General features: G+C 41.1%; 1 protein-coding gene across 1 annotated transcript in view; it reads left to right on the top strand.

Moving 5' to 3' along the window:
* Window positions 1–21,428, top strand: part of LARGE (like-glycosyltransferase) — a 206,257-nt gene that overhangs the window by 177,367 nt on the left and 7,462 nt on the right. Inside the window, exons 10-12 of the mRNA XM_010585370.1 lie at window positions 5,197–5,360; window positions 9,819–10,097; window positions 16,904–17,050. Of these exons, the coding sequence (XP_010583672.1) occupies window positions 5,197–5,360; window positions 9,819–10,097; window positions 16,904–17,050 (590 nt within the window). The remainder of the gene's footprint in view (window positions 1–5,196; window positions 5,361–9,818; window positions 10,098–16,903; window positions 17,051–21,428) is intronic.

Genomic DNA, 21,428 nt, shown 5'->3' with positions numbered 1-21,428 from the left:
TATACGGAACTGTCCAAGAAGTTACGCATGCCTGAAAATTGGGTTCTTAATTGTGTTGATTATTTGCAGTCAAGATAAGCCCTTACTTCCATTTAGCAAGAGTATTAGCTGCATTTTACATGCTGCAGCCAAATTCCTCTTGCTAGGTGGGCTTGCTCAGACACTATCCTCTTTGTCCTTAGCACAGCTTTGTTTTACAGAAGGTTCAATTTGACCCATAGCAAATGTACAAAATTTTATGGCGTGGGAGGAATAAAGGTTTAATTGACGTGGGATTAGTCTGGCTTTTATTACTAATCATTGGAGAAGCCAGAAGTACTTTATGTAGGTCATCCCAAACAAGACTCAGTGAATGCTTTTTCCTCCCTACATCATCATCTGCTTTGTTTATGCCATGCTAAAGGCAACAGTTAATTCACACACTTTGAAAGTGCTAAATGTTGCAGTCCAAATTGCCTGCTGGTGGGAACTGGGACAGCTACACAGGAGGAAATGAAACTGCTGCAGTTTATAACCAGATTATAGTTTCATCCTGGGCGGGTGTTAGTTTTCATCTCAGTGGCTAAGCTGAGTTGATTTTGTACTATGAATCTTAACTGCACACACCTGGGAGAAGGAAAGATGATCTGAAAGTTAAAAGTTTTCCTCTAAACTGCTTAGTTCCTGTTGTGTTAGTGTGATATTGAGTGAGTGAGTGACTTGAGCCTCGTGTCATCTCACCTCACCTTGAACACTTGATGAGAGAGAGATGCCTACATTAGGGTTTTATCTCCTTCCCCAAGATCTAAGGAGTCTCTAGAGACATAACATTGTTTGTTGGTGGGGTTTTTAAATATCGCTAATCCCTAAGAAAATACTTCTGATCCTGGATTTTGGATTGGTCTCATCTGAGCTAAAATCCTGTAGATTTTGGTGGGAAGTAAATTGTTTCTGTGACACAGCAGTTAAAAAAAAAAAGAAGCCAAACACAAATTTGCTTACACTAGGAACAGCCTTAGGAAGGGAGATTTATGAGCAGACTGACCAGTTCGCTGGTGAAGGGTACATGTTGTGTGCCGTGTATCATATGGGTCTACCATCTATCACATGGATAGAAAACAGCACCTCATCTCATACAAATGTATTAGTCAGACAAGTAGACCTGGTAAATCATGACGATTTATGGTAGAGTTGAATACCTTCTAGCCTGCCTGTGCCTCTCTGGCCAGCCTAGCTTCAAACACTGCTTTTCCTGAGAGGAAGGCTGATCGCCTGCTGCAGCTGGTTGCCCAGAGAAGTAACTTAGCATAAATTTTTTTATGTATTAGTCTCTTTGTTTTGTCATTATGCATGCCATGGCTGCCATTTTTATTTCTGGAAAAAGTAACATCATGATGCTAATGAAAGCACTTGTTTCCCACTACAGTATTTCCTAAGAGAACATCTACCATACACAGTCTGAAAATAATACATTTTCCAATTGTGAGCCTGTTTCCTAGAGGTGACATTTCCCACATGCTCAGTGGCAAGTAGCCTTAGCATTGAAAATCTTGTAGAAACAGTGAATCTTATGCTAAGCAGGTACTCGCTTATGAGAATACATGCTGTCACTCTAAGGTTGAGAAGTCTTTGCTATATAAGGCATATTGTTATAAATATAATGGAGGGGTCCATAATGGGGATGTCATCTTTTTATCAAATCCAGCTGATATTAAGGTCCTTATTTTGATGGTGCACTCTGTTTAAGTAAGCATCTGTTTGCCTAGATCTATCAGCATTCCCATTATAAACCCATCTTTTCAAGAAGACATAATGTGGGAGCAAACCTTAAACCAAGCTGTAAGTTCTTTGTCTGTAAATAATGGATCCATGCAACATGCATGCTGTAGGTAAGATTATATCATTGGAGAAATTTTCTGTGATCATGTAACTGAAAAATAATAGGAGGTAACTAAGAAAGAGGTAAATTTAAGGATATATATGTGTCTGTCTCAGATAATTCCCTGTCTTTTGAATGTCATGCATCTTTAACACTCTTCATTTTAAGTATGTGTGTAAAAAACGGCATATGACTGTGTGCAGTATGTATTTATAGGTTGTATGTCTCTTCATAGTAGAGGAAGCAGCCTTTGTATGTGTATGGGATGCTGGGGCATGGGTGTCTGAATGTATGTATGAGTGAGGGGAACAAAGAAAGTGAGAGAGGGAAAAGGGCTCTTAAACTGCGTAAAACTCTGCAGCACCCAGCTGTTGGTCCTGATAATTTGTCCACATCATACCGTTAGCTTCAGTGAGAGAGCTTGTGAGCTTATGGATTTTGCTGGACCAAACCCAGAGTGCCGAGCATGTCCAGCATTGCTTCCAGCAGGAGAGGAGTTTTCACATGGATAATCACACGCTATTGCATTCCAGTGCCTGTTGCCTCACCACTGCAGGATAGGCCCATCCTTAATGCACATTGCTTGCCACATACGTGGTGACAATGCTACGGGCCAAATCACAGCCTGTCCTACCTGAGGGAGCACACCTTAAGCACGCTGCGTTTGCCCAGCCTGCAGAGCATGGCTCCTAAGGCTGCCTACCAGTTTAGGCTCATGGTATGAGCAGGCAAGGATTGCACAAGCATTCCTGCAAAGTGCTGATGGAGCTGCGTGTCTGATCCTGCCAAGTGATGCCCACATATTAGCCAGGGCTCTCGGACAGGCACACCATGCCCATGGGTCTTCTGGGGACTTGCACTCTCCACGGCGTATGGCCATAGCTGTCTCATCTCTTCTCTTGGGTCCCAACACTACATACAGCACTGAGCATGAGTCATGGGAAGGGCCAGGGAGAACCTCGTGGACTATCAGCATAGCTGCAGGCTTAGAAAAAGTTTGGCAGGACAGAGACAAAATCCTGACCCTACGAAATGCAGCGGAAAGAGCAAGATTTCCCTTTCCCTGCAGCAGAAGGGATCTTCTGCTGTTTGCTGCTCTCCTTCGCCTCCATCACCAACTTTGTGACTTGGTGAGTTTCACCATCAAAATACTGGGGGCTCTAAGAAGCTGCGTCTCCTCTTCTTCCCCCACCCAGGGCTCTGCAGTGCGCAAAGCCGTAATTTAGTCCCAAATGTTATTCTTTAACTCATAATTAACTATTTATATACTCTTAGCTTGCAACCTGAATGTAATCTGATAATCATTCAGGGACTGCTTGGTTAGTAGCTGCTGAGCAATTATAAACTTCTAGCCTGGTCATTTGTATGTACAGCAGGATAGTAAGGTACCCCTGAAATGTGCTTTGCTATTGTTTTAACTATTTAAATTTCAGTCATCTCCTTGATAATTCTGTTAAGGGCATACTAATGTCTCTTTTCAAGGAAGAAACAGAAAGATACGATATTCTTTCTAGTTGTTGTAAATATTGGGTTTAATTCAAATATTGTTTGAGTGTGATTTGGAAAATAAAGTACAGGCTCAGCTGAATGATGATTTGTAAAGCAGAATGAGTGAAACTCCAAGAATGTGTAAAAGAACTCCTGATTTCTATGCCACCAAAAAAGATCTTGATTTCAATAGAAGTTTTGCCTGAGTAAAGATTTGTCAAGATCGGACTCCTGTCTTTCTAAAAGCAGTCTCTCCTGAGGGATGCTTTAAGATCTGTGCGGAACAACAGCACAGAATGAGAGCCTGATCCAAAACTCATTGAAATCAAAGGAGGTATTTCCATTATTCAAAAGAAGATTATAGAGTGATGTACAGGAAAATATCAGGAATTATTCCATCAGCCTTCACAGGAAAACATTCAGCTGTAAGCATTATTGTTGATGGCAACCATTATGCTTATAGTTCCAAGAACAACAGCTCCTCGTAACACAGTATTAGAACAAGAAGTACCTACATTTTCCATTTTTTTCCTTGAAGATGGTGAAACTATTACTTTAAATTATTCTGAACAGGACAAAAATAAGAGATTTTTAATCTAAATGAATGTCTATAATTGAATAATTGTTTTGTTGCATGAAACAGTTTTGAAGTGCACTGTGATTTTTATCAAAACTTGCAAAATTCGTATAAAATGAATATGTTTCTTATGTACTGATAAACATGTAATCGTATTCTTCTTATAGGATGCTTTTAAGAAATAAAATATAAAAATGATACCTTTATTAATAACCTAAATTTTAGAGCAACACAAACGGAACTCTATTTGACATGTTAAGACCATATATAATTTTCATCTTCATTACATTTTGTAGTACATTTTACAGCAGGTGTGACTGATTTTTCCTTTTAAATGAATACATTTTAAATAATCTAGCCAGATGTTTGGCTTTAAAATAATACAGTTCAGGGATGGAACTGGTCAACTGCATAGACATTTAGTCAGTTTTTCTCCTCCTCCTTTCCCCAGAGCTAAACTTTTATTCTCTTAAAGCTACATGTCTATGTGACTTGGGATTGGATTGCTTTGAGATGCCCATTTTGACTTTGAAGGGCTTTGTTTTCCAAGGGAGTCAAAAAAATACCTGTTCTCTGCTAATCTGCCATCCTTTGGATTTCTCAAACTAGGTATCCAGAAGCATAAATCCTGTTAAAATTGTAGGCTTAATTCTGGCACCTCTGCCGTTGAAAGAATATTTTCATTGCAAAATTGAACTGGCGCAGATACATAAATCTCAAGAGATGGAATAATGATCAGTTAAAGATGTTATTTTTCCAGCTGTCTGTCCATGCTGCTAGCAGCAGTTACTCTTCTCCAACAGAGGCACCAGAACGGGAATTACTCAGTCCAGCACGTACAAGCTTAATCTGCTGCTGAGTCTTGTCTACTGGAGCTGTATGTCTACAAGTAGTTTGAAACGCTGCTTCTAATAAGGAATGGCATTATGCATCACGTTGGAGCATTAACTCTGAAACTTGGTGATTATTAAACTTGTGATTGTTTACTTTCATTGCTAGTCTGGATGCTGAAAGTATGTAGTACAGATAATGTATACAACATACAGACCATAATACAATGGTCTGTCTGCCTTATCAATTCACTTACAAGTGCTTTCTTCTAACCTCTTGTCCAGTGACTTGCAGGAGCTAGGCTTGGGAAAACCCTGCTACTCTGTATGTTCCACTGCCACTTCGCATTGCATCATGCTGCGAGTTCCCAACCTCCTCGTTCTCTCTGATTTGCTGAAATAATTAAAAAGAACTTATCTTTATGTCCACTCTTTCCTTACAGCTCCAGAAACAGCTGTCTGAGCTGGATGAGGACGACTTATGCTATGAATTTCGTCGAGAACGTTTCACTGTCCATCGCACTCATTTGTATTTTCTACATTACGAATACGAGCCTGCTTCAGACAATACCGATGTAACACTGGTGGCTCAACTTTCGATGGACAGGTAGGGAAAATCTCTTGTTCATCTGGGAGCATGAGGCAATGAATATTTTCTTACAGAAAAATCGAACTGTGTAATGCTTTGGGGAGAGAAAAAACTGACTTTTGTAGAAACTTAGATGTCATACTGTAAGACCTTTCTTGAATTAGGAGTAACACGTGTAGATATCACACATGCATCCAGGCTTCAGCTCTGCGGTGCACACATGAGTGTGGGTAGAGTTCATAAGAGGCTGAATACTGGAACTGCAGGGATTGTTACTTGTCAGGATTCTCAGGCATTATTAGTTTATGGAGTTTTGCAGCAACTTAGAAAAAACAGGAGATGTTTGTAATAGACTTAGGCAAGCAGTTGTAGCTGGCCAAGTTTTTACACACAGTATTTCCTTGTTAGATAATGTTAGTTGTGCTTTCATTGGCATTTTCCTTGCAGAAAATTTCAATTAGTGTTTTTTCTTACAGTGAAAATCAAAACTAAACATTTTAGTTTCAAATTGGGAAGTGGAAAATAAAACCTCTTTTTTTAATGTGCTAGCATGAAATAAAAAATCTCCTTTTGAGTGGAGTCATTGCATTTTTATACAAATGCTGATTTTCAGAATAACATTTCTAGTTTAACTCTTTTCAACTTTCGGTTCTGAGGTAAAGTGGAATTTAACTGGTATTTTGTTAAGGAAAAAAAAATCCATTTTGTGACAAATTCCACCTGCACCTTTCTGATTCCCACCATTGCAATTAGTTGTCATTTTTCAGAAGCTCTGAAAGCACAGTCTGGATGAGCCAGCTTTGTGAAATTTTGACTTGTCAGTCTCCTTTTTCCTCCTGCTTCTCAGTTCGAATCTAGTCCAAACTTCGTAGCTACTGCTATCAGAGTGGGTTACAAAACAGGTCAGACTCCTTGAATATTAGCCAGGAACTGATATTTCATTTAGTGGAGCACATACCGAATACAACATGACTCATGAATACCACCACTGCTACACCAGTGGAAGGTCAGCAGTATTCCAGGAGAGTCAGAGGAATTCAGATCAACAAAACATTTACAGCCTGTTTTAAAAATAAACACGAACGAGTGAGGGCTATTCTGTTTTGCCAGTGCCTCAGCGCTGCATGCTGCACATTGTGTTATGATTTGCTATGCGCATCGGTGTCTGTTCTATTGATTTTTAATTGAGGAAGCATTTCTTAAGTGTTCACAAACCTTTGAGTAAAAAACTAAAGAAATAAATTAAGCCAGACCCTGAGCGAGTGCCACAGTAAATTAGTAAAGCTGGTGTGTGCACTTGGTATATTTTCCCCCCAGAATTTAATTCAAAAGAGTGAGCTGGGGCTCAGTGCTGATTCACTGGCACTGATGCAAAGTCTGAGCATCTGTTTCCCTTTCTGGATCCTCACTGGGGCACATGTTTTTATTGATAGACAGAACCACACATTTTTATTCAGGAAGAACAGCCCTCCTGATACTGTGCAGGAAAAATCTTCCCTACTTCGTTGGTGTGTTGCTATAAATTATTGATTTGAGTTGGAAATACTTTCTTTCAACTAAAATCAATAAATAATATCATACCAAAGAACTGTTTAGCTGCTTTGTTTTCTTTCACATCCTTCAGTTACTGCCTTTTTTTTAATCTTCTTTAAACCACTTCTATTAAACGCCTCCCACATAGCTGTAGACATTTAAGAATGGTGTCTCAGATGTAAGATGACATGTATATAAACAATGTGCTATACACTACATTCCTGCATCATTCTTTCAAATGATCATCCAAGATGAGGAAAGGCAAAAAAGCACCTCCCAGTGTCTCCAATTATAGTCCTGTTGGAGATGAGACTGACATGACTATCATGACAGGCTTGTGTTTGCCTGTGCTGTAGGCTTGGGGAAGGGAAGCAAGGGGTGCAGTTCAGGAGCTAACATTAATGTCTTTAGGTGATAGAAACTTTGAGACAGACTTCGTTCAGTGTTGTTCATTATTGCCACCTTTTATACTGATGTGACATTTTCTTGGATAATGGCTTGGTTACATCACTGCACGTCTTTTGACCAGGCAGCCTTTTTAAAGGCATGGAATGTACTTGGGGTTCAGAAACCAGAGTGGGAGTTACAAAAACGTGAGATCAGGATATGGACAAGGAAAGACACAAATTAGCATTACACCGCTTGAAGTCTGGGTGAGAATGAGTTGTACATCGGTTGAGTATTCTTAAGAAGAAAAGTGAAAACAAAGAATCTCACAAAACAATTGAATTCCAGCAAAATTCACTGGACTGAAACAGACCTTTAAAAAATTTACCAACTAAATGATGACCCCATTATTATGCAGTATAGCAGTACATTTATTTTCTCTAGAGTCCTTAAGAGAACGCATTCCTCAAGATGGCTAACAAAACCAAAATCACTTGGTCATGTTGTGCTTAGAAACAAGTAATTCTAAGTTCTATGGTCAAAGGAGACTGTTGTAACAACCTACAGAGAGCAGATAATGGAGCATCACTCAGCAGTCCCTGTATCAAACTCGTGGAAGTGGAGCCTGTCAATGAGAACGATGCAGCAAAATGGAGTATTCTGAAGGGCACTAAGCTGTCCAGCTGGAAATTTATACCAGCAAAACCCAGTTCCCACTTAACTATCGTGAAAAGCTTTGCAGGCATTATCAGGTGTGCCGTTTAAATAAGTTATGTATGCCATTTGTCCACTGCGTGGAGTCCTTGAAAGGCATTTTGCTGCATTTCTTGCTAGGCAAGTATTCCATTTCTAAGAGGCTGCCCTAAATCTTAAGTGCTGATGAATTGGAGTCTTCTGATTAATAGGTTTCCACTATGTTGGAAAAAGGAAAAAAAAAAAAGTATATTTCTCTATTTATTATTTGTACAATCAAAAGCCTAAAGCCTTCACATACTTTTTAGATCTTTTTTATCGATTTGTGTTTCTAATTCGTCTGTATGTTTCAGGCTGATAATAACCTTTGTTTCAATAACAGATAAAAAGAAAATAATGTACCAGGTGTAGACTAGTAAAGGTAATATCTCATATCTAAGAAAAAATGATTATATCATCTTGGATGTCATCACGATCCTTCAGAAATGCAGAAAAAAGCTATTAAATGTTAAATCAGAATATGTGTTTGCTGGTATATCATTCCTTTCTGCTGCAAAGCTTAGGGAGATAGTAGGAGGGGGAAATTATTTTCTCTGATTACGATGATGCAGAAAACTTTTCTTGTGTTCTGTATAAATATTAATAGGAAAAATCTAGTAATGTGGATTTGGAAGGGAGAGAAGATAATCATGTTGCATAGTCTACTCTCCCTGTTTTTTAATAGAATATCTGGCTAGGCTGCATAGGTTCATTTCCCTTTGTAGTAACTCAAGAGGCTTTGTAATCAGTCCTTGCTGTATTTTTGGGTGGCATATCTTAATCTCTAGGCAATTCTCTATAAATTACCTGAAGTACTTAAATGATTTTGACCAGGCTGGGTTTGATTTACGTTTGTATATGAGATCTTTTGTTGTCATTTTCATCAATAGTATTGTAAGTGCTTGAAGTTCTAAAAAATAAATGTTGATACAACCTGTTTTAAAAATGATTTAATGAAATTTGCCATACAGCTAAAACATACACAAATTAGTACTTTAAATGATGGTTTTGTCTGAAATGTTCTTTTGATACTCCACAGAAATGCCATGTCTCTCCCTCCTTCTCTCCTTACTCCCTACACATAGTAAATCCCATTTCTATAGATGTGTCATCCTTTTGCCCTTTCCCTGACAGTGACTTTTCTTCTAGTCAATGCAAATGTTCATGTAAGTCAGTTTTCCCTTGACCTATCACTATTAACAGCTTTTAAGATCTAACTGCCTTGCAAAAATTTGGGGAAGGTTTTCCTAAACAGGAGGTAAAATGATCTGTGGTCTGTACACCTCTCTCCTCCACAAGCTTGTTAAAGAGCACTGTAGTATGTTAGTATGTGGGAATAGCTTGACCTGAAGTGTGAATTGGGCACTAGACACTGTTTAAGATTCCGAGACTCCCATCCTGTAAGTAGATCCACATGGACAGATCCCTGCAACTGCTCAAAGCTCCCATCAAATGAAGTCCTATCGTCCATGTGGGTTTTCCTGCAGCATCAATGCTGTAGGCAGGATGGATGGTGTTGATTTCACCTAGCTTTACGTATCTGAGTTGTGGATGTGTATATCTGAGCTCGGGCCGTCTTAGGCTCCCTGGTATTCAGTGGAGAGAAGTAGGCTTATCTAGGGTGAAGTCCCCTTGTCCAGAAGGAGACATCAACTTACATGAGATGAATTGTGCTGTAGAAATATTTATTGCTTTCCACAGTGTATAAAGTGACCCCAATCTGTCTCCCTTAGAGCCACATACCTGCATTTCATCAGATGAACCCAGGCAAAGAGTCCCAGACAGAGAGACAGCCTTTTCTTATTCTCACCCTTCCTCTTTCAGGCTCCAGATGCTTGAAGCCATCTGCAAACACTGGGAAGGTCCGATCAGCCTGGCACTCTATCTTTCCGATGCAGAAGCCCAGCAATTTCTGCGCTACGCCCAGGGCTCGGAAGTACTTATGAGCCGCCACAATGTCGGCTACCATATCGTGTACAAGGAGGGCCAATTCTATCCTGTGAATCTGCTAAGGAATGTGGCCATGAAGCATATCAGCACACCATACATGTTTCTGTCCGACATTGACTTCTTGCCCATGTATGGACTCTACGAGTACCTCAGGTAAACAGACAGCAGAGGGATTCCCACTGTCACCCACGTTTTCGGCCCCTCCACACGCCACCCTGCTCACGTATTCCCAAAACAATGCAGTTTGAGCAGATCTGAAAGAGGCAGCTTATAGGTGTTTAAGGTGTGACAATGCCCAGCAAGGCACAAGAATTTTTAGGGTAGAGGAAGGGGCTGTAACTGGAAGTAAAGCAATATGGTTATGAAAGAAAAAACTCAGGTCTAAATGTGCGCCCTGTTAGCCATCAGAATAATTCCCTCAGAGTAGCAGAAGAATCAATTTGAAAATTGAACTGGACTAAGTATTATTAAATGTGCAAGAGCATCCTGTATTAGCGGAGATGTGAACCGGGCGATTTCCCTAAACATCCCTGGTTCTTAATGTCAGTGACAGAAAAAACATGCAAAGCATTACGGAACTTGTCGTCCCTGTGACACACTCTTAATGCAGTTCCGTATCTGAAAAGAAGGTGATAGTCTAACCAGCTCAAAAATATGACGGCAATGCCAGCACCTGTCAGGGCAAAATAATTAGCATAAGGAAACTGGGAAGAGTAACCTCAGTGTGTATTGTATCCTAATGAATGTGAGCAGGTTGGGCTGAGCAAACTACAGACCTCTGATCCATTAACTGAGCTTTTTTAAATAAAGACCTTTTCCCCCTGGAGGGGCTGGCCAGCTGAGGCCAAAGCATAGAGCAAGGAGGACACCCTGTGGCCAGACAGGAGGATTTCAGTTCCTTAGTCCTGACCAGTTTTGCTTTTCATCTCTGTTCTAATTTAGTAAAAGTTGATCAAAGAGTTCCAGTGACGGTCTGCGCATAGGTGATCCCATTCAGTCCATAGGCCCGGCGTTTTGGAATGTAAAGGGAAATACACCTTCCGATATTGTAAACTTACAGAGGAATTCCTTTGTTTCAGGCTTAACAACTCAGTAAGCATCTTCTCACTTCTCCCTCATGTGGAGAATTAATTGCTTTTTTCAATTTCTGCATCCATGTACGGGTCCAAATTCACTATTCAGAGGGCTGGAGCACCTCTCCCGTGAAGACAGGCTGAGAGAGTTGGGGTTGTTCAGCCTGGAGAAGAGAAGGCTCCAGTGAGACCTCATAGCAGCCTTCCAGTACCTAAAGGGAGCTTACAAGAAAGAGGGGGACAAACGTTTTAGCAGGGCCTGTTGCGATAGGGCAAGGGCTAATGGTTTTAAACTAAAAGAGGGTAGATTTAGACTAGGTGGAAGGAAGGAATTTTTTTACAATGAGGGTGATGAAACACTGGAACAGGTTGCCCAGAGAGGTGGTAGATGCCCCATCCCTGGCAGTGTTCAAGGCCAGGTTGGATGGGGCTTTGAGTGACCTGATCTAGTGGAAGGTGTCCCTGCTTATTGCAGGGGGGTTGGACTAGATGACCTTTAAAGGTCCCTTCCAACCCAAACCATTCTATAATTCTATGGCTTTTAAGACACCGGGTTTCAATAATATCACTGAAGTTTCATCGCACTGTGTCAGCTTGTTTCCCACTTGTTTTAAGGGTATTTCTTTTTGACTTGTACTATGAGGACTCCAAAATCATTCTGTCCCTTGCACACGTTAGCTGTCTCAAGATATATGTGGGGACAGTTGTTGTTAGTTTCTCTGTTCTTTGACGTTAGTGTTGCATACTGTTATATTTCTTCCGATCAATGCTGGACACAGTAAGGGTAGCAGCTGTTGATACTGGCATGTAGTACTAAAAAAGCAACTTGTTCCTCCATGCTGCTTCGCAGTGCACTGATGGGATCCAGCACTGAAAGGAAGAAGAGAGGAGAGAAGACAGAATGACATACCGCAATGTACTTGAGATATTACAACCATAGAAATAATTCTCGTGTGGTGATAATGTATTGTAGAACTAAATGCACAGAGATGCAACCCATCAGTGCTGTTTTAGAAAAAAAACAGATTCACAGTGAAAGCTGTTGCATCCAAGACCTTGTGTTACTCTGCCAGCTTTTTGCGAGGCCCATACCGCCTTAACTCTGACTGTGCGTCTCTGTTGCCTGGGAATATAGAAATTCCTAATCTGCTACTGCTAGCTCTTTAAAAAGGGATTGGATTTTTTTTGCGTGTGGACTAGAGGCTTTTGTTGCTTTTTCAATAATGATTTTTCTGAGCAAAATAGCAGGGAGGTGCAGTGAGATTATTTTAAATACCGATACTCTGTATCTTTCTGCATTGACTGTTCCCACCACCTCTGCAAGTAGCCGATTAGTGCTATCTATCTGAATGGCAGCGATTGTTTGTTAGAGAGACGTACAAACATTTTCATCTTTATTTCCTCAGATAGAACAACCATAAGCAGATAGAAATAGAGTGGTGTTTCAGGCATCTCTTTGTACAGGATGAGCCAGACAAGTCCCTCTCACTGCAAGTTTGCTGATTTACATATACTGTATACTGTCTCTCTACAGACAATATATTCTCAGAAAGAAAGGAATTTTGAAAAACATTTTCAACATATTTTGAAGGTGTTGTATATGAAAGGTTACAGCCAGTTTTGAAGGGGAAGCTGATGGAGCTGATGGTTACCTGTCCCTCTAGGTATCTATTGCTAGCACAGATTTGTGCTAATTGAGCTTTTTCACAGCTGCTAAGTAAGACCACTTCAATGCTTTTTATCTCCATCAAACACCCTTTTTGTCCTACCTTACTCTTCTGTGAAGTACAAAAGGAAAGAAATGTATCATTTAAAGATTTCCTGTTTACGAAACTCACTTTCATGGTCTGTGCTGAGTCGAAGAAGTCTTTTGTCACCTTCCCTCATTAGTTACTGAGGTCATCTTGTCATTGCCCCAGAGGTAAAGGCTCTTTCTGGTTGCTACAAGTAAGGTGTGGGGGTCATCCTAAAGGTTCTTCTAACATAAAATAACTAGACAGGCTGCTTATCTACAGTTGTCACAGCTAGCGTTAAAGTTCTTACCAGACACATTCGTGTAAAATGTGCTCTTCGCTTCCAGTGACACATTTAGCATGAATTGGGACCTGGCATCCAATCTCTATCCACAGGTTTTATACCTGTCCCCTGCAACTTGAGTTGTGAAGTATTTCTGGTTGTTCTTCAGCGTCTCAGCAAGAGACACACTTCACGTTCTGCCTATTGTTATTTATTTGTTGGTCGCTTTTGTAGGCTATGCATTCATTGCTTTTGCAGAGAGGAAGAACGTTCTAATGAATTTCACAGTGGACTGACAACTCTCCAGTTCTCTACCACAAACTCTGTGACTGCCGTATTTGTTGATCTCACACTAACTACTTACCAAGTCCTGATGGTGGAAGCTTATTTGAATTAATGGACTCCCTTTTTTTTTTCTCCCCTGAATTCAGTGCTTTAGGATTAGATTGCTAACCTTTCTGTGCCAGAGCTTCTCTATCCTCCAGAAATGGGAATGATATTGCTATCTGTCCCCATGAGGATGAGAATTCTGTGTTAATTTTTGGAAAGAACTATGGGGATTAAAAGATTGATATCAGTGTGCTGTAGTTCATTCAACCTGTGACGAGGCTCTTCATTTCTTCCATGCTTTTTGACAAATAGGGTTGATTACTAGATTTAGAAATTTAACCCAACCTGCACTGTGTCAGAATGACATACTTCAGGTCTGAACACAAAGATGCCCGGGAAACGGTCTCCTGGACAACAATAGCAAAGAGAAAGCTCTTCATAAAATCATATATCCTTGTTTTGGGATTTGGGGAAAAAGAACAGATAAAGGAAAATGGATACTGACTCACTATTACTGAATCCAAAAAACAGGCCTCATAAGGGTAGTGCAGGAATTCAACAGTTTACCCAGTGCTAGTTTGCAAAATAACCAAATGTAATCCCTACATTGCAACACCAACAGTGAAAATTTTCCTATTCCAAGTATCACAGAACCAGTCAACCAGCAAATGGCACCTCTGCTCGAAACAGGGAGAAAAGTCACCCCACAGAAAAGGAAAAGTAGATTTGCTTCCAATTGGAAGAGGTTACATTTTCAGCTGGTTGTCTGAGGAACAGACCGCCAGCCAAGTTATCAGAAGAAAACAGAAGTAGTTTTTTTCTCTACCAAGTCTTCCCTGCCATTAGCACAATTTGCATGGCCTCTGTTGTCCTTTGTTGCTCAGGTTCAACACCTGGAAGTCAGCACTGGCTCCTTCTTCCCCTTACATTAGTCCTTTCTGTCATCTAGTCAGGCTGTTCTACTCAGAGGTCAGTGCTGCTGGACTTCTTGACTGAGCATGTCTCAGTTCTCAGCTCGGTTTTGGTGAACGCCTCCACTTTGACCTTACCAACATGCACTTCAGATGCTCACATATCTCTTGAAAATATTTCTACAGAGATTATCCCACTATTCTATTTCACTCTTGAAGTACCTCCACCAGTTCTCTGTGTTTGACTGTATCCACTGCAAGCATCTTGTTTTCAGACCTCTGCTTCTCTCCACTGACCTGACTTTTTATGTTGACCTTTGACGGTGCAAGGGATTGCAGCCTCTTGTATCAGTTTGTTCTCTCTGCCTTTTGGTTTTCTTCATGAAGGTACTGTCATCTGTTCTTTCCAACAGTTCTGCCAATGACACCTATATAGAATTTGCAGATGATAAGAGTAGGGAGTGTGCAGAAAGGATTATTGATATCCACATCATTTTTGTGCTTGTATCCCATATATTACAAAATGAAGCATGTTCAACACTAGTTTCAACGCAACTTGGTCTGTCTGACAGTCTCTGCTGTTACTCTTGCTTGATACCTGTACCTAGTTCAGCTACGTTCAACTTCAGACTGTGAACTTTGGTGGGCAGGATTGTCTCCTACTCTTTGACAGTGCCAAGCACAGCAAGGCCTTGATTTTTCCCTGGGACTTCTGAGCTCTTCATCAAACAGAGATAGTGACAGCCATAAATGGAAGCTGCTGTTTCTTTGCAGAGCCCGAAGGTTGAGCATCACTGAGAATGTTACCTGCTCCTTCCTAGAACTGAATCCCCAAAGCTCTACTGCTCAAGGCTGATAGATTGCACAGAGTCCAGAAAGCCTGAGATGCTGGAAGAGAAACTATGTTAGTGTCCCCTGCTTTCAGAGAAGGTGTGAAGGGAAGAAACATTAAGAGCATCATAAAGACTGGATCCTGGCACTGCTTAGCGGTTCTGGAAGGTCACGAGGCTGATTGTGAAGGAGTCGTCTATTTACATGCAGATATCTCAGCCATTAGCGATGGTGAGGGAGAAGCTAGTGAAGAAAGTACAAAAAAGTTTTAAGATGCTGTTAAACTCCTTCAGTTGTGAAAAGTTCACTGGAATGTGGCAGGGGTTCTTTAAACAATGCCAACTTTGCAGTAAGGCTCTGAGAACAGATTTCTTTTTATAGAACAGGCCTATAGGGTGATGTGAATTCTCTAAAATTCAGATTTTATTAAATAGCCCTGCTCTTCTTCTATTTCTCTGTTGGCAATATAAATGAATTCTAGGTATTCTGGGCCTAGAAAAGTGGTTGGTTTGGTCCTTCTGTTATTATGACAGTGATCCCAATTCCTTCATCTTATAAGGCTGTAGAGAGTTTGCTGCTTGTCAACATTGTCCTTGATTGCTTGTTGCAGTAACATAAAAGCCAGGACAGTGAATCCTGTTAAAGGGAACTGACTTTGACAGGGAGAGAGAGGCATATTTCTCCTATGAAATACAAAGATAATGAAAGGAAAATAGAGACAGAGTTATTTCTAATGACAAGCATAGTAAGATTCAGTTTGAGGATGGAGAAGTAACTTCTTTTTCTTTTTCTTTGGGTCTTAGTTTGTTAGGAAAGAATAGACTGAATACCTCTGGCAGGCAGGGCGTAAAGTTGCTAAGCTGTTGCTCTCCTGGGGCAGTCGTCCTAAGGCCCCTGCCTGGAGAAGGGTCCTATTGTGCAAAATGCAGTATGTGCACACACACGCACACACCGAAACAGTCTCTGCACTGAACAACCTGCAGCAAAAGAATGGAAAAAGCAAGGTATCTCAGGGCATGCAGTGCACAGCTCTTCTCTGCAGGAAACAGCCTCTTTGCCCTATGTACAGAGCCAAGCACAAATGAGCTCTGATCTCTGGGCACTACCATGCACGTGATTAACAATACTCAAAAAAATACTGCTAATGTACAGTTTTGCTGATTTGCACCATGTCCTGATGCAGTAGACGTGTGCCTTGCCTTGAATAAAGACCAACCATCACAGCAACAGTGTTCTTGAGAGCAAATATCTGGTCCATAGTGATATTAAGGTAGCACTCACCTTGCAGGACATACAGAGCTCTAAAGCAGAGGTAAAAAGCAAGTATGATGGCACAGCATAGCACAGAGAATAGCTAGGCTGAAACGCAAGCAAACTTTCCAGCTCCTCATCTTGTAAAGTCCCACTAAGTCCTGGATAAAACCCATGGTTTTTTTATAGCTGCCGTTGACTGGGCAGTTCTTTCCCATATATGTAGTAACATTCAACTATGATTCTCTTAAAGGGGTGGTCAGTTGGCCGTGCTCAGAATGCTAGTTCAGGTCTGTGCACCCCTGGACATGCAGGGCAGCATTGAGCAGTCAAACGCACAAGTTCTTTTTGATCTGTGGTAGTGTCCCTGCTCTTAGAGCAGCAGATCAAAAGTAGAAGAAAATATGAAGCACCCCTGGGAAAAAATGTGGGTCATAGTTACATTTACAGTATCAAACTGCCCATTGTCTGCACTTTATTTTGAAAAGCCAAGTGATTTGCTCAGTTTAAAATTTTCCTGCTTTTATTTGTTGTTTCTCTTTGCCAGGAAGTCCGTCATCCAGCTGGACCTGGCTAACACCAAGAAAGCTCTGATCGTACCTGCTTTTGAGACCCTACGCTACCGCCTCTCCTTCCCCAAGTCAAAAGCAGAGCTGCTATCTATGTTGGACATGGGAACCCTCTTCACTTTCAGGTAATGGAAAGTAGTTTTGCTGAACCTGTGGTCATTATCTCTAAAGATCTTCTTGATGTTCTTGTGAATATTTGATTTTTCTCTCTCACTGTCAGCTAGCTAGCTCCATTAAGAAACCTATTGGAATATTTTTTTCCCTTTTCACAGAGAGGCAGTGAACAGGATCATATGTGGATATATTCCATCTGTAAGCTCAGCATTTTATGTAGCATTATAGTCCTCTACTGAAGGACTTCAGTTGTTAAATTGAATTTGTTTTATTTTCATCATTTTTTTATTGCGCTACAAAATCAAGCGCGACCATTACACTCATGTGCGTGTAATTTGCTTTTTGGCTGCCAAATACTATCCGGATAGCTGTGTGCCTCATGTGACCAAAAATAATTTCTCTCTGGTCGTTGGTTCCCTTCCTTATGGACTTACTGGAAAAACAAATGCAGGCTTGTCCTGTGCTCTTTTGAAGTGTGAAACAGCTGCTTAAACAGCTTGAGTTTCTCAATGCAGAGGTAAAAGTGTACCCTGAGTAGAAGTTGAGAAGCGAAGAACACCTAAATTTGGAGCTCCTCTCAGAAGCAGACTCCTTCTGTGGCTGTGAACAAGTCACTTCTATTATCTGCCAGACTCTTCGGTTTTAAAATGCAACTACCAGGGGTTAACAGTCTCTTGGGCGTGTGTGGTAAGGTCTGATTAGCAGACAATTGTAAAGCATCGCAGCGATGGGAAGAGTACAATATGGCCTTATGATGTTGCACAGAGAGGGGGCCTGGGAGACCTGCGTTCTCTTCTCAGCTCCACTACTGCCCTGCTGGGAGGTGGTACGCGAATCAGTTCGCTTTCTTACATCTCTGTTCTCCATCTCTGAAATGCAGGTAACAATGTTCACCTCTCCTTTTTACAGTATTTTGAGATCTAGAGATGAAAACTATGAAAAAGCTAGGTATTATCTGTGGCCGGTGGAGCTCTTTATCACCTCTCACATCCTTCCCTTACTTTAGAGCTTTCCTCACACTTCTTCCATTCCCCGTCTTACACACCTCTCGTTGCAGCAGCCACCCTTCCCTCAAGTGGCTGCATGCACACGTCATAGCAGACAGCCTGTGTGAGCCTGGAAAACATAATTCTGACGCTACCTCTACCAGTGACTGCCTTGAAATAGAAACTTGAGGCAACTGAGAGAGGCATGCCTCTCTCTGGAAAATTACTTAAGGATACTGATAGAGCAAGTGCCTTCACTCTCCCATCATTCTGTAACAGTCAAAGACGTACAAATTAACAAGAGATTTGTTGATAGAAAATAATTGTTTCTCCCACAGTTGAAAGAAAAAATCCTTCCAGTGGAAAATAACACCCTCAGGATTTTCAGATGTTACATTCCACCAACAATCAAATTTTCAGCTTGCACAGCAGTGGCCTTCCACTACAGATTTCATCCTCAAGCTATAGAGCATGTTGGCGTATTACGTACGCAGCCAGCTTTGCAGATCCTTTCTCAAGTCTCACTCAGGCAAAAAAGTCTTTAACATCAGTGGGAGTTTTGCCAGCGCAAGGTTAAATGAGAATTGAAGGACACGCGGTCTGTAGCTGATGTACATATTAATGTGTAGGACACATTTTACAAATGCTTCCCCAGTTTGCTTTGGCTCATTTCATTGCTCAAATCTATCAACAGCCACAAAGCAGCTGTGATCCGGGCTGAGAATTTCCACCTCCACCTTCAAGGTGCTTTAATAACACTGCAATCCGAGGCTGAGCGGGTGGGAGTGAGCTGGGGAGGACTGCTGTGACAGTGATTGCTGAGAGTGCCTGCAGCATCCCAGTCCCTCACACCACATGGTAGATTACAATCTTTCCCTCACTGAAATTGCTTTTGTCACCTCTTTTCCAAATGGTGACCTTTTCTACCTCTGGGCAGCTAAGAAGTACAAAACGGCTCTCAATTACATCCCCCAGTCACCACCAGAAGAAAAAAGGGAAGACGTGAGCATCTGCGGCTGGCAAGGTGCGCTGCGTGGAAGCCCTCCGCGGCAGCGGGTTGCTCTGTGCCAGCTTGCTGGCTTTGTTTGCGGGCTGCCTGGCCGTGCCTCACGAGGATGCGCCCGCTCGGTGCCTGGGTCATAAACCACAAACGTACTGCCGACACAGCTTTCAGGCACCGGGGAGACCGCAGCTGGTAGAAGACACATCGTATTGAGAAAACATAACCAGCAACAACTGATTAACTAATTAACTGATTGCGTCCGCAATCCAGCAAAATGTTTCAGCGTCTGAGAACAGAACTGGGAAAGTTTTTCTTTCACCGAATCATCTTTCTCACTGAAACGGGAAGCTTTGAGCGAGGCAGGGAGGAAGAACACTCTGAGAAGAATAATGATTTTATTTATCTGAGTTTACTATAGTTTTGAGATTTTATTTTAAACAAAAGCAATTGATAATGGAAATGACACATTCGATCCAAAGCGGGGGGGGAGGGGGCTGTTTTCCAGTTGTTTTCCATGAACCGTGGGAAAGAAACTCATCATCATTTTATGGAGATCGAATGATTTGGTTTGGATTTGTCAAAATTGCCAGTGTAGTGAAAAATATGTTGTTCACAATTTTCACAAAGTTCTCCTGGGAGTCAGTGAGATTGAGCGTGGCCTTAAAATTAAATGTGTATTTAAATCTTTGAGTGAGAGGGGCCTGAGCAGGAAAATTAGATTTATTCATTTGTCCTGTGAGATGGAAGACCAAGACAGACAGCAAACCACTTCTCACAACTGCGTCACCAAGAGTAAAGTCTGTTGTAAGTTACTCACTCCTTTATGGTAGCTTCCTCTGTATGGACATCCATGTAATGGCGTGTGCATATCTTACTTTGCAGTACATTTCATGCGGTGATGAGTCATTGGCCAAGGCCTAGCTCCAGCAGATTATATGTGTGTGTATATATATGTAGACCCATATATATTTTATGTACAGAGATGTATGTAACCCTGAACTCTCACAATTCTTGTTTCCAGTCTAATTATTCCTTTATAATTAGTGTGTGCACACCTCATTTGAGCATCCTGTATTCATTTTCCTCTTTGTCCTGACCTTAGCCATCCTTTTGTCTTCCTCTTTCCCTCCACTCACGTCAGTCACTCTGAAGAGGCAAGTTGATCATCTCTGGTATTATTTTTTTGGTGCAATCAGGTCTATTCCTTCCTTTCTGCTTTGTACTGTCTCTCTGATCTCACCTCCATATTTTCCCTTCATTCTCTCTCCCCAATTATTTTTTTTTCCTGCTGATCAGTTCTCTCAACTCACAGAGGTTATACTTGAGCTGCTGTAACTGCTTACACTGATATCCCCAAAAAGGGTGGAAAGAAATTGATAGTTTTTATGGTTAGTGTCCTGGACCCCCTCTGTTTAAGCCAGTGGGAGAATGTTACTAGAACAAAAGCAGCATTTGACTGCTTCTCTGCAGGAATCTCTCAATTAACCAAAGTTTGTATGGGGCTTTGAAGATACAAATCACTTTGTAAGTGTTTAGTAGTCATTATTATTATTATCATAATTAATTTCAAAATGCCAGAGGTAGGATTTTAGAAGATACAGCATCCTCCACAATCCCATATCATTTTATACCCCACATTGTGATTTTATTTTTTTTCCAGCATAGATAGCTGCCCATTAGTGACTGGGCAGGTTACCCACTCATTTCCAAAAGAGACCAAGAAAAGGGATAGGCTTTTTGGAGATAATTCCAAAGGGCATTAAGGATTGTAAGCATCTTTGTGAATCCGGCACTGGTTTCTAATAATCTCTAGAGAATTAATTCACCGTCAGTTTTTTTAATACAGAAGGGCTTTGTTTTTCCAGGTCCCCAAGCCAGATATCTGAAAGTGATGCAACCTATTTACAGTTTAGAAATGCAGCCTTCAAAGGACCATGTGTTACTTGGGACTCCAGTGCTATCCTAATAATTCTGTCCTCCCGCACTGCCCCTGAACAAGGAGAGTCAGCAAAGCTGAACGCCTTTCTGTTTTTCCTATTACAAGCCATACAAATATACAGTCCAAGTTAAAACTCCTAGGTTGTGATTTTACGTCCCTGTTATTAGCAATGGCTCGCAATGTTATGAGAATTTCTGGGGTTGAAACATTACCTCAGATCCTAATTCTGCAAATGTTTAATGCTCAAATCCCTTCACTTCTAGCACGAGTCATCCCCGTGAATTCAATGTACCTTACATTACAAACTGGCAGGATGTTTGGTTTGCCCCTTCTGCTACACATCTCAGAGCACTGTAATACAGATGGCCTGCTATGCCTTTGTTTCATTATTTAATCTATGAGTCTGCAGAAAGAGCCTGTCTCATTGATTTTTGGAAAGGTGTAAGAAGAATAAGTTGGTG

Source organism: Haliaeetus leucocephalus, unplaced genomic scaffold (assembly GCF_000737465.1).
Source record: "Haliaeetus leucocephalus isolate CR32 unplaced genomic scaffold, Haliaeetus_leucocephalus-4.0 Scaffold101, whole genome shotgun sequence".
Classification (NCBI taxonomy): domain Eukaryota; kingdom Metazoa; phylum Chordata; class Aves; order Accipitriformes; family Accipitridae; genus Haliaeetus; species Haliaeetus leucocephalus.
This window is presented reverse-complemented; position numbering and strand designations above follow the sequence as displayed.